The sequence below is a fragment of the Chiloscyllium punctatum genome, chromosome 41, assembly GCF_047496795.1.
Source record: "Chiloscyllium punctatum isolate Juve2018m chromosome 41, sChiPun1.3, whole genome shotgun sequence".
NCBI classification, from domain to species: Eukaryota; Metazoa; Chordata; class Chondrichthyes; order Orectolobiformes; family Hemiscylliidae; genus Chiloscyllium; species Chiloscyllium punctatum.
The window spans coordinates 51,697,885-51,711,174 of record NC_092779.1 but is presented as its reverse complement, the minus strand read 5'-3'; the positions used below and the strand labels follow the sequence as shown (position 1 = coordinate 51,711,174).

At 38.9% G+C, this 13,290-nt stretch overlaps 1 protein-coding gene across 2 annotated transcripts in view; it reads right to left on the bottom strand.

The window, feature by feature from the left end:
• cdkal1 (CDK5 regulatory subunit associated protein 1-like 1) overlaps nt 1-13,290 on the bottom strand; it is a 600,053-nt gene that overhangs the window by 461,914 nt on the left and 124,849 nt on the right. For both annotated transcript variants that reach the window (XM_072560914.1, XM_072560913.1), the window contains exon 6: nt 12,277-12,325. In XM_072560914.1, the coding sequence (XP_072417015.1) occupies nt 12,277-12,325 (49 nt within the window). The remainder of the gene's footprint in view (nt 1-12,276; nt 12,326-13,290) is intronic.

Genomic DNA, 13,290 nt, shown 5'->3' with positions numbered 1-13,290 from the left:
TCCTATAGGAGGGAGACTAGAACTGCACACAATGTTCCAAAAGTGGCCTAACCAATATCCTGTATAGCCGCTATCTGACCTCCAAACTCCTATACTCAAACCAATAAAGGAAACATACCAAACACCTTTTTCACTATCCTATTTACCTGCTACTGATTTTCATACAAGCCTCCCCACTATTTGGTGATTTATACTCTGTCTGAGATCTTTAATCCACTCTAAGCAGTGATTTTTTTTCTCGGCTATTTCTTATCTCTACCCAAAATATTTCAAAACATTTTGATCCTCTTGATTAAGATCATTTATCACTATGCCACAGATATCCTTTATTAACAGAGACACACTACTTCCGTTCATTTCTTCTATCCTTCCAAATTGTCAAACACCCTTGAATATTCTGGTGCCAGCCATAGTCACTTTGTAACAATACCTATGCAATGGTTACTATGTCATACTCATTTCTTTCCACTTGTATTATCAATTAACCCAATTTGTTACAAATGCTGCTTGCATTCTAATAAAAAGTAAGTAATTTTGTCCTAATACCATATCCTCTATTTAATTTCATTTACTCGCGCACTTAAATTTGAATTTCTATTCATTTCTATCATACTTTGCTCATCATTATTCTCATTGCTACAATATACTATTACCTTGTTTATCTTCAATCACCCTTCTTATGAATCATCCATTCAACTATTTAGTTTAAAGGCATCTCCCAACCTTAGTGAAAAGATCACAGTACAATGGCACCAGAGCTGTTTAGGTGAAGACCATCCAAAATTTACCGCTCTTTCTTTCTTCAGTATGGTGCTGATGTCATGAGTAGAAATCCATTTCCCCATACCAGGCCGACACCACAGAGTTGTAGTCAGATTGCCCATTTTCCCTGTAGACCCTGCTCTTGACCATACAAGTTGCAAGGTCCTGGTAAGTGGATAATTTCAGCACTGTGACTGCTGCATCACCATAACTGCCTCACTTCTAATCATACCATCCTACCCCAGACCACAGATCAAATCATGATTCCTTCCTGGAAAAAATGTACAGATAACTTTCTCCTTTCTTGATGCATTGCAGCCTCAAACTCTTCTACTGAGCTGAGGTGCCTCATGCTCCTGAAACTTACTACAGGTGCAGTTGCCATGGATCACACTGACGTCCTCCAGTTTCCATATGCTACATCTGCTACCCATCATTTACCATGTCATACATATTTAACAAAATTGCCTTCAGACTTAGGCCAACAAGTGATTAGTTCAGCTATAAATTTAAGTAATACCAATATCTTCCCTCTACCAGTTAGGATTCCAGTCTGTATTTATAGCATCTCAATCTGAAAACCTCAACAATCACTTTTCTGCTCGCCTAATTAAAGGTGCGACTATTCACCAACTTCTGGAGCTGAAAAAGGGAAAATTTTAAAGCACCATCTCCTCACTCTCTGCACCAAATCCCCTAGCTAACATTCATACTTCATGACATTCAGACATCACAACACTCTGTGCTTGTACACGACTGCATCAAGGCTGTCTGCATACTACCAATGATCAATGTTCTTTCTATCAAAACAAACATTTTTTAAAAATAAGTTTATTTGTTTCAGCAGGACTCCTTAAGATTGGAATTGAAACAGGTCATTTGGTCCAAGTGGTCTAATGTGCTATAAGTCACCTGGCACTTTAGTTCTGCCTGGCTCATTCATTTAAAAACGGTTTCAAAACACAACCAACAAAGCAAGCAGCATATTCATCGGGTGTATTTAGTTTCCCAGATCACTTGTTGACAAGTCTGAAATTGCCCCTCCTTCAAATTAAAACGACTAGGCAGATTCAAGCTTTACTAGTAACAACATCTGAGAACCTGTGTGAAGGACATGTTCCTTTATTAAACAACAACTTCAACATGAATTAGTACTTTGAACAAAAATAATTTCCCAGTCTTTTTCACTTTCAAGTATAAGTAACTAAAGTGATGAAGTGCCCTCCAATGATTTAATCTTAAGTACACTATAAAAATAATGCGCAAAACCCAGAACATTCTGGCATCGATGCAAAATAGCCACTAACAAAGCAAATGCAAGATTTAGGCATGATTTCTTTGCTGAGTATGGCAAGACTGTGGAATGAACTGCCAACTGTTGGTTGACATAACTAATGTTAACATATTTTATTGGTGACCTCATACCAAAAGGACAGGGAAGGAAGGAAAATATGAGCAAGATGGGAAAGGCTAATTAGTATTTGAGAATGTTTCTGTGATGTGTAAATACCAGTACAAACTAGCGCCTGCTTCTCTACTGTCAATTATATGTAATTTGTGTCCAAGTGTAGAACTGAGCCAGGATTGTCCCTCATTTGATCAGTCTTTGCTCAGCGAATTTACCTCATTTGGAGCTGCAGATAGTATGCTATAATCAGCCTCTGCACACATGGACTAAATGAATGGAGTTGGGGGTGAGTATCAGGCAGTTTTCCTTTTTTAAATTCTTAGTCAATGAATCCTCTGGATAAGCATATGTATACTCCAACTGTGAAAAAAAGCAAGATCGACTTTCACACGTCCACAATAACATGGCCAGCTATCACACCTTGAATCGAAAGGGGTGATTAGCTCAGTGGGCTGGAAAGCTAGTGTGTGTACCAGATTAACACCAACAGCCTGAGTGTTGATATCCATTCCATTTGGGGTATACGAGGGACCAACTTCTTCACACTCCCTGTCGTGGAAAGTCCTCTCAACACTTTGCCTTAGCTCTTTTTATATTTCATCATAATGGCTTTAGTATTTTAATCAACTGTTCAGTGATGTTATAACACACCTCTGGAGCAGGGGTGGGACTTGAATCAGGGTGTCCTGGTTGACAGGTAGGGACACCACCATTGTGCAAGTGCCTGAACATAATGGTTTTAGATATTTTCTAATCAACACATTTAGAAATGTAATCAGGATTAGAAATCAGGTCTCTTGGCTCAGAGGCTGGAACACTACCAAGGATTCTCAAGAGCCCTTGAAAAGCAGGCATTAGATATTATATATCTTAAAATCATACCGTTCAAATGTGTTATGACCCATCTCTGGAGCAGGTGGGGCCTGAACCCAAGCTTCTAGCTCAAAGGTAGGGGCAAAAACCAAACATTAAAATGAGTGCTCTAATATGCTTCAGCTACTCTCCATTATCTTTTAATCATGTTGTCAGGGTCTGTTAACTCAGTAGCCTAGACGACTGGTTTGCAATGTGCAGTGATGCCAACAAAGTGTTCAATTCCCTCAATGGCTGATGTTGCCATGACAGACTCTTCTTCTCAATTTCTGCCTTGTTTCAGATATGGTGACCTTGAGGTTAAACCACCACCAGTCATCTCTCCCTAATGAGATGGCATCTTTATAATCTGACAGAACAATGGCAACTTTACCTTTTAAACAGACCATTCTTCTACAACATTGTCACCCAAACCATGCTGATCAATCGGTCTAATTCTAGGACAAACTTCGAACATAAGAACTCTTCAGCTAAAGCTATTATAAATAACATAGAAGTAATTTGTCCTCTTCTTTCACCTGTTGAATTTGCAAGGCAGAATTAAGAACAAGAGGAAAATAACATTTTCTGAATGATTGATTTATCAGGTCAAAAGGGCGCCGAAATACTCAGCATTATGATGTGGTATTTCCTATCTATGAACATGCTTTAATAGTCCGAATAAGCTAACTTGTATATCAGGACAATAAAAAATATGACAAAGTCATTAGCTTTGATTCTAATCACTTTCTACGTCACTGTTAAGAACAGCATTGTGTTTCAGAGAGAATACGGCTATTGCAACAGCTTCTCAATCACCATTTTCAATCAGATCACAAAGTACGAGAAAGACAATGGCAAATTGATTTCTGTAATGCAAGATTACTTGCCAAAGAGTGAAAGCATAGTACTTAAAAAACAGAAAGATACCCTTACGTAATAACTACATTTAAAGTATAATTAATAAATAATGAAGCAACTAACATAACATTACAGCTTTTAATCTCAACTGACGCCACTGTTTAAAGGAATTATCCTTAAATTTACCATTTTTGCAAAACAATATTTGTGGTAAATTTTAATTAACTTCAATTAGGAATAGACACAATTTCCATTATCAGGTCAAAGTGACAAATGTTTAAAGCTTGAAGGCATTCCTTGTGATTTAGTAATTTTAACGAGCTCAGCAGTAGTGGCAAGAAAACGAACATTGCAAGCTACATAATTCATTGTAAAAGCAGATTCTCTATGGGGCAATACATTTATATTTTATCAAGCTTGCTGAATCACACATTTCTGGGCAGAGGCGCTTTATAACATTTCAAAGATTTTCTTCCTAAAATCAAAATCAGCCTGTTTGTCAAAGCATCTAAACATTTTACGATTCCAGTATCAGATTTGATATTCACTGACTTGTATTGTATTTATCAGTGTAATTACAAGTGTGACTGTTGTCACGTATTGTATCCAAAGAAATCTCCCCATACTTCAGAATTTTATTGCCTTCTTGGGCTTTCCATATTAGTATACATTGTGCTCACATGAAACAGCATGCAAACTGATCACAGAAAGAAGTCTTGTTATAAGACATCAGGGGTACTACATGTTGGTTCCTTGGTACTTCTTGCTCAATTACACTGAATACTGTATTTTAGACCTATTTAGAAATTTCTCCCATTCCATCCTGTAAGACAAAGTTGATTTAATGCACCAATGCTCTTACCGTAACATTCAAGCAATACACCATATTCTAGATTACAACCACAAGTTTTGATTAAAAGTGGATCAAACTTCACAAACACTCGCATAGACAAGTTAGCCCAAAAAGCCCTTTTCTGTGCTGAGAAATGTTGTCACAAACATGTTATAAACCATACATATTGTCACAAAGACAAATACAAAGAAATTTTCTAAACTTTCAATTTGAATCACGATCAACTAACAGAATCTTTGGAAGAGCAATCCTCATTGAACTCAAATGGATTATCATTTGATAAGATGTCTGAAAAATATGGGTGTATCACGTACTCTAAAAGTGAGGTGCATAAAATAACTAATGGGAGGGCTTAATCATTGTGACTTTGATTACGTCCAACACCTATCATAGTTGGATTGAGAGAATAATAAATTATTTGATGTTACCAGTGGTGGAACATCAATCTGTGTCAGTGCGGATCTTTTCCTTTATCAGGAGATAAATATAAATAAATGTAAACAAAATGTTATGTACACAAAAATGGGAGCAGAATGCTACAACTTATGAAAGCAGATATATATCTGCTGTGCAATCCAAGAATTAGAATGCAGAACAGGGCTGAAAATACTCCACTGAAATCTCATACTCAACAGCAGTGTTATTTAATACTGGGGAAAAGTAATTTTAAAAGCAATAAGCGGACAGTCAAAAGAATATTCCAGGTTAGTGAGCCAGAACTGTAGCTTGGGCACGTATAAAGCTGCACTTCAGTCATATGTAAATTAAAAGCTGAAACCTTTTACAGCTCCTTTCTTATTTGGCCCCTTTTATCCTCAAAGGGTCCAATCTTCATTGCCCCTCCACATCCATTTCTCATCTGTATTATACTCCTCAGTTAAATTGCCTGAAAGCACAGTGTTTTCACATAGAATTGTGTGTAGTCAATGTACAAGTCATAACCTCTAAGTCATAATTACGTGTCTCAACTCTTCAGATCGACTGCTTGTCCAAAGGTCAGAACAGGATGAGCAGAAATTTGCTCCAAACAAATATTGGATAGAACAAAGTAATTCTATTGGTCCAATTTCCAAACCACCTCAGCATTAACATTTTCCTTCTTATTGAAAATAATCTGACCTCAAGCCAGCCTGTTCACAACCTTGACCTCATGTCTGATACATAGATGAACTTCTGACTTCGCTAGTTGCACTAAGACAGTATATTTTCACCTCAGTAACATTGCCCAACATCACCCCAGTTGAAGCTCATTTGCTGCTGAAACCCTCATTTATGTATTGATTAAGCTATTCCAATGCATTCCTGGCTTGCCCTCAACATTTCACCCTCCATTAGCTTAAGATAAACCAAAATTCTGCTGTTCATATTTCTTTTATTGAAAAAAAAGTTTAAATTTTTTTTACAAGATTATAAAATTACTATAAAATAGTATAACAATCTTATAGTATAATGAATTATAAGATAACGATAACAAACTGCTACTCTACAAACAAATTAACGAAAAAAAATCTACCCATACTTAATTCAATAAATAATTAAACAAAATAGTTCAATCTAATTTAAGTTAGTCTAAGTTAAATTTACAGCACTCAGTGCAACCCCACCAAAGCTCCCTATCTCTGGGAGCGTCAGTTGGAATACCTGAATTGTGTAGCCCTTGCAGCTACACAAAGGCCCGAAGCAATATAGCCAACAAGTCTGCATCCATATAATACAAAAAAGTCTGCCATGTCCTATAAAAAAAAGTTCAGTTTTCTGATGCACCATACTTGTAAGGAAGGCGAGGAGGATATGTTCCATAAGCTACGCCATTCAGCTCATCAGAATGTTCTGCCTCACACAATATGAAAAAATATTCAACAGTTTCTTCCAATGCACATCTAAAGCAGACAGATTCAGCAGACACAAGAGGAGGGACACCAGATCTACCCTGACCTCAGTCCACAAGATCGCTTCAAAAACACTCGCTATAGTGCCCCAATACCGACAAAGCTTGTGGCATGACCACAAGCGATGAGTAAGAGTATCAATATCTGTTTTACAGTTGGGACACATTGGAGATGTTCCTTTTTTAAATTTTGCAAGCCGCTCCGGAGCCACATAGACCCTGTGGAGAACCTTTAGTTGCATAGCCTGCGTCCTATTACAGATTGTAATCTTCCTCACATTCTCCCAAATATTGTCACATACCTCTAATGAGATCTCCACTCCCCGCCCTCCCATTTCTTAGTCCAGATCTCGCACAGCCATTCAATATCCTTTGAGACACTATGGTCTGGATGTACGTTTGCTCGCTGAGCTGGAAAGTTCTTTCCGAACGTTTAGTCATCCTGCTAAGTAACATCTTCAGTGGGTCTCAGGAAAAGCACTGCTGATAATTCCTGCTTTCTATTGGTGTGATTGGGTTTGTATTATAGTGATGTCACTTCCTGTTCCTTTTGTCAGGGGGTTACATGGGGTCTAACTCGATGTGTTTGTTGATAGAGTTCCAGTTGGAATGCCATTCTTAGAGGAATTCTCATGCGTGTCTTGTTTGGCTTGTCCTCGGATGGATGTGTTGTCCCAGTCAAAGTGGAGTCCTTCCTGATCTGTATGTAAGGATACTAGTGAGAGAGGGTCATGTTGTTTTGTGGCCAGTTGGTGTTCATGTATTCTGGTGGCTAGTTTTCTGCCTGTTTGTCCAATGTAGTGTATATTACAGTCTGTGCACAGTATTTTGTAAATGACATTAGTTTTGCTTGTTGTCTCTATAGGGTCTTTCAAATTCATTAGCTGCTGTTTTTGTGTGTTAGTGGGTTTGTGGGCTACCATGATGTCAAGGGGTCTGAGTAGTCTGGCAGTCATTTCCGAGATGTCTTTGATGTAGGGGAGAGTGGTTAGGGTTTCTGGAAGCGTTTTGAATGCATGGTATAGGTGATTTTCCTGTCTGCAAAGTTCCTCTATGCTGCAGTGTGTGTTGGCTCAGTGGAATAATGTTCTGGTACAGCTTCGTTTGTGGATGTTGGGATGACTGCTTCTGTAGTTCAATATTTGGTCTGTATGTGTTGTTTTCCTATAGATGCTGGTTTGAAGTTCCCTATTGGTTGTTCGCTCGAGGAATGGCAGTTTGTTGTTGTTTTTCTCCTCTTTAGTGAATTTTATGCCAGTAAAGGTATTATTGATGATCTTGAAGGTTTCCTCTAATTTGTTTCATTTAGTGATGACAAAGATGTCATCCACATAGCAGACCCAAAGTTTGGGTTGGATAGTTGGCAGAGCTGTTTGTTCAAGTCTCTGCATTACTGTCTCTGCTAAGAACCCTGATATTGGAGATCCCACGAGTGTTCCATTGGTTTGTCTGTAGGTTTTATTGTTGAAGGTGAGACATAGGTCCACTAGCTTGATGATATTGTAGTTGTTGAAGAAGTTAGTGGTGTTTAGTGTATGTGTCTTTGGGCCTTCTAATAATGTAGTCAATGTTTCCTTGGCCAGGTTGATGTTAATGGATGTGAACAAGGCTGTTAGGTCAAAGGAGACAATTATTTCACACTCCTCTATTTTGGTGTCTTTCGTCTTCAGGAATTCCTGGTGGAATGGATAGAGTGGTGAGAGTCTTCTACTAAGTGTTTTAGTCTTTGGTGTAGCTCCATGGCCAATCTGTAAGTCGGTGTTCCAGATAGTGAGACTATGACTCTCGGAGGGGGGGGGGGGCGGGGGCAGGGTGTCCTGGTTTGTGAATTTTGGTTAGCCCGTAAAAGCATGGTGTGTTGGATCTGTCTGGTTTCATTTTTTGGAAATTATTTATTTCTCCAAATTTCTAAAGTTTTTTGAGTAGAGCTGTGATTCGGTTCTCTCATTGTGGGGTCAGATTTATCGCCACTTATTGGCAAGTGTTGGCATCTTTAAGTAATGCGTTTGCTTTTTCAATATAGTCTCTTCGATTTAGAACAACTGACAAGCATCCTTTGTCTGCTGGTAGGATAACAATGATTTTATCTTTTTTTTGTCTTTCCAGTGCTTTCCTTTCTTGTGTATTGAGTGTTTCCTTCCTTGTTTCTGCTTACCTGCCTGATGGTTTGCTGGGTTTCTTCTGTGAGTTGGTTGTCTTTTAGTGTTGTTTCTAATGCTGCTAAGAAATCTTTCTTGTCGACTTCATGGCAGTTGTAATTTAGTCCTCTTACTAAAATGGCTTTTTCAGTGTCTGTTAAGAGTCAGTCAGATAAGTTTTTTATCCACTAGATAAAGCAAATTACTGCGGATGCTGGAATCTGAAACCAAAAGAGAAAATTCTGGAAAATCTCAGCAGGTCTGGCAGCATCTGTCAGGAGAGAAAAGATCTGATGTTTTGAGTCTAACTGACTCTTTGTCAAAAATGTTTTACCCATGCTTGTGTTGTCGATGTTGTTACTTTGTGTTCGTTTGTCTAATTTTTTCTGCAAGTATAGTTATTTTTTTCATTTACTGAGTCCTAGTTTACTACGTCCTAATAAATAATAGAGGGTACAGATCGAGAGAATACTCATGGACCAAAGTACCCTCCTTTCCACATCAGACTTATATCGATGAACCAGTAATGTCGATTTTTCTGTATGAAGTCCCTAATCTGAAAATAACAAAAGAGGTCCCTATTGGACACTTTACATTACTGGCCCAGCTGATCAAAAGACATCATGACGTCCCCCTCAAATAAGTCTCCCAAACAGGTGACTCCTCTAGTCTCCCAGAACCTAAAGCCAGAATCCATTGATCCTGGCCGAAATCCTGGCATTCCTTTTAATGGGAGTAATAAGGGAAGTTTAATATAAATTGCCCTCACTTTATTGCATCATTCTCCATGCTTTAACCATGTTTCTGCAATGCTCCATGACAGTCCTCATCTTGTTCAACAAATAACAAATTAATAAGGAGGCATCTTGCTTGGGAGGCCTCAATGTTCAGCCAAATTGACTTCAGGTACTGGCAAGGCCAATTATTCACAAAGGATAATAGGGAACTTAATTGATATTTCTTGAAATCTGAAGAGTCCACACTGCCCCCCCCCCAAATCCCCTGTGGAAGCTGCAATTTAGCAAGCTTAATAAGAGGTCGCCTGTGACACCAGATGAAAGAACTAAGCAAGCTGTGAAGCCTCCATAACGCCTGCTTAGGAAGCATTAGAGGGAGCATTCACATGGGATATAATAAATGAGGAAGAACATTCATTTTAACCAGAGCTATTCTACCCAACCAAGATATTGGTACAGCCTCCCTCTGCTGAAGGTCCTAGTTAGTAAGTTTGCAGACGACACCAAATTGGAGGTGTAGTGGACAGGAAAGAAGCTTATCCCAGATTACAATGGGATCTTGATCAGATGGGCCAATGGGCTGAGAAGTGACAGATGGAGTTTAATTTAAATAAATGTGAGGTGCTGCATTTTGAGAAGGCAAATCTTAGCAGGACTTATAACTTAATGGTAAGGTTTTCAGGAGTATTGCTGAACAAAGAGACCTTGGAGTGCAGGTTCATAGCTCCTTGAAAGTGGAGTCGCAGGTAAATAGGATAGTGAAGAAGGCGTTTGGTATGCTTTCCTTTTTTGGTCAGAGTATTGAGTACAGGAGTTGGGAGGTCATGTTGCAGCTGTACAGGACATTGGTTAGGCCACTGTTGGAATATTGCGTGCAATTCTGGTCTCCTTCCTACTAGGAAAGATATTATGAAACTTGAAAGGGTTCAGAAAAGATTTACAAGGATGTTGCCAGGGTTGGAGGATTTGAGCTATAGGGAGAGGTTGAATAGGCTAGGGCTGTTTTCCCTGAAGCATCAGAGGCTGAGGGGTGACCTTATAGAGATTTACAAAATCATGAGAATTATGGATAGGATAAACAGACAAAGTCTTTTCCCTGGGGTGGGGGAGTCCAGAACTAGAGGGCATAGGTTTAGGGTGAGAGGGGAAAGATATAAAAGAGACTTAAGGGGCAACATTTTCACGCAGAGGGTGGTACGTGTATGGAATGAGCTGCCAGAGGTAGTGGTGGAGGCTAGTACAATTGCAATATTTAATGGTACCTGGATAGGTATATGAATAGGAAGGGTTTGGAGGGGTATTGGCCAGGTGCTGACAGGTGGAACTAGATTGGATTGGAATATCTGGTCGGCATGGATGAGTCAGACCAAAGGATCTGTTTCCGTGCTATACATCTCTGACTCTATAATTGCACAAAATTAGCTTTATATAATTGATCAAAGGCTGGAGTAATAAAAATTCCTAAATACAGGAAACCTCCCTGTGACCACCTGAAAGGGAATTGGATGTCACCCCCAAGATCGGGTACTCCGACAAGACTCCCCAGAGGCATGGCCTCCAACTTCATAAAATTGATTTTATACCCTGAGAAAGAGCCAAAGAAATTAATCTTTTGTATTAAACAGGGCACAGATATTGTCAGATTAGATAGAACAAGAAGAACATCGTCTGCATAAAGGGTGATTTTCTGTTACCCCAAATCCCACCTCCGGAGCAATTAGAGGGGGTCCCTGCGGATAGCCTCCGCCAACGGCTCAATCACTAACGTAAACTGCAGCAGTGAAAGAGGGCACCCTTGTTGGCTACCTCTATCAATACTAAAATTGTCAGACCTTATGCTGAGAGATAAAAACGAGGTGAAAACAATGACTGCAGATGCTGGAAACCAGATTCTGGATTAGTGGCGCTGGAAGAGCACAGCAGTTCAGGCAGCATCCAAGTAGCTTCGAAATCGATGTTTCGGGCAAAAGCCCTTCATCAGGAATAAAGGCAGTCGATTTCGAAGCTACTCGGATGCTGCCTGAACTGCTGTGCTCTTCCAGCACCCTTATGCTGTGAGAGCCCTGCCTTAGGATGTTACATAATACTGCCACTGGCGAAGATTCCTCCCAGGACCAAACCGTTCCAGGACATAAAAAGGATATGGTAATCCCACCCGGTCAAATGCTTTCTCTGAATCTAGGAAGACTACCAAGCCTGGAGTCGACCTCAGCTGGCCCACCTGGACCATGTTCAGCAGTCTTCTCATATTATTAGAGCACCTGCGACTTTTAATAAAATTTGTCTGGTCCTCTTTTACAATAGAGGGCAAGATCTTCTCCAATCTCAGCATGAGCGTTTTTGACAGAATTTTAAAAGCTATGTTTAATAACAATATGGGCCATTTGCAAATGGAAACAGGGTTAGGGTTAGAAGGCTACATCTAAATCAATATGTATCAATGCTATAGGATTTCAAACTAAAATTTTATAAACTTTGTCGACATATATGTTTATGTTGGGTTGAAAGTTTTATTTTCAGTTATAATAATGCACCTGACCATACCAAGCTAAACCTAAAATGATCAGTACTTTCTCAATGAAAAGACAAGCATTGCAACCAGACATTATCAATTAGCAAAATATATTGAATGAACAAAGTCAGCCTCTAACTTCAAATTAAAGGTTTCTTTGGGTGCATAAAACTTATATTGTGCAATATTTAATTCAAAAGATATTAACATATATTTACATCTTAATTTGCTGAAGCAAAATGTAAAAGATTAATTCACTACTCACCTTTAATTGTTTCTTCAACGACTTCAACTACACGATCTATTTGTTGAACCTAATAAGGGAAAAATATTTTTACAACATTACTGATAAGAACTGACAACAATCCCACAACACACCAGTAACTGCTAGATAAAAAGGCAGCGTGTTCCCTACAAATTAAGCCATGTATTAGACATTGAAAATGAAAAATAAGACTTGTTTAGTGGAATCAACTTCATGAAAAAATTATTACTTTATTCCTCCTGTGATCACAACAGAATTTGCCTCTTTCAGCTGTTTAAGGTACGGGTGACTAAAATGGTCTCTTCAGAAGGATGAAAAACCATTGTGCTATTTCCACAATTGACCCTTTTAAGCATGAAGTTGGAAGATGTACACAGGAGGCTCACGTTGATTCACCTTCAATTTTTTTCTTTCTTCCCTTGGGTTAACCTGACTGTTTGATTGGGGTCTGTGGGGTCAGTAGAATGTATGACCGGGCCACATGTTCTTTTTAAAATTCCGGAACTGATGAGTGGTCAACCCAATTTTTGATATTTGAAAATCAGGCTTTTTATAAATTCAAGTTTCAAGTTTTCAAATGCTATGGAGACTTTCTGAATTGTAAGTAACATATGCCATCATTATTTCTCTCATCAGTTTTACATATTTATTACTAATTATTACGCAACCTCCAACCTCCTTTCTCTCTCCAAAATTTGAGAGTATGGCAAACAAACACTATCTATGAGTTTGCTAACAACAACACTGTGGTAGGACGGATATCAATGACGAGTCAGAACACAGAAAGGAGATAAAGGACTTAGTAGCGTGGTGCAATGACAACAACCTCTGTCTCAGTGTCCGCAAAAATAAATAACTGATCTTTGACTTCAGAAAGGAGAGCATACTATGTGGGTGCATAGCAGTCTGAAACAGCAACCATCCATGGACTCCATTTGTTCTTCACGTCACCGCAGATAGGCTGCCAACATCATCAAAGACTCCTCTCATCCTGTTAATGCTCTCCCACAATAT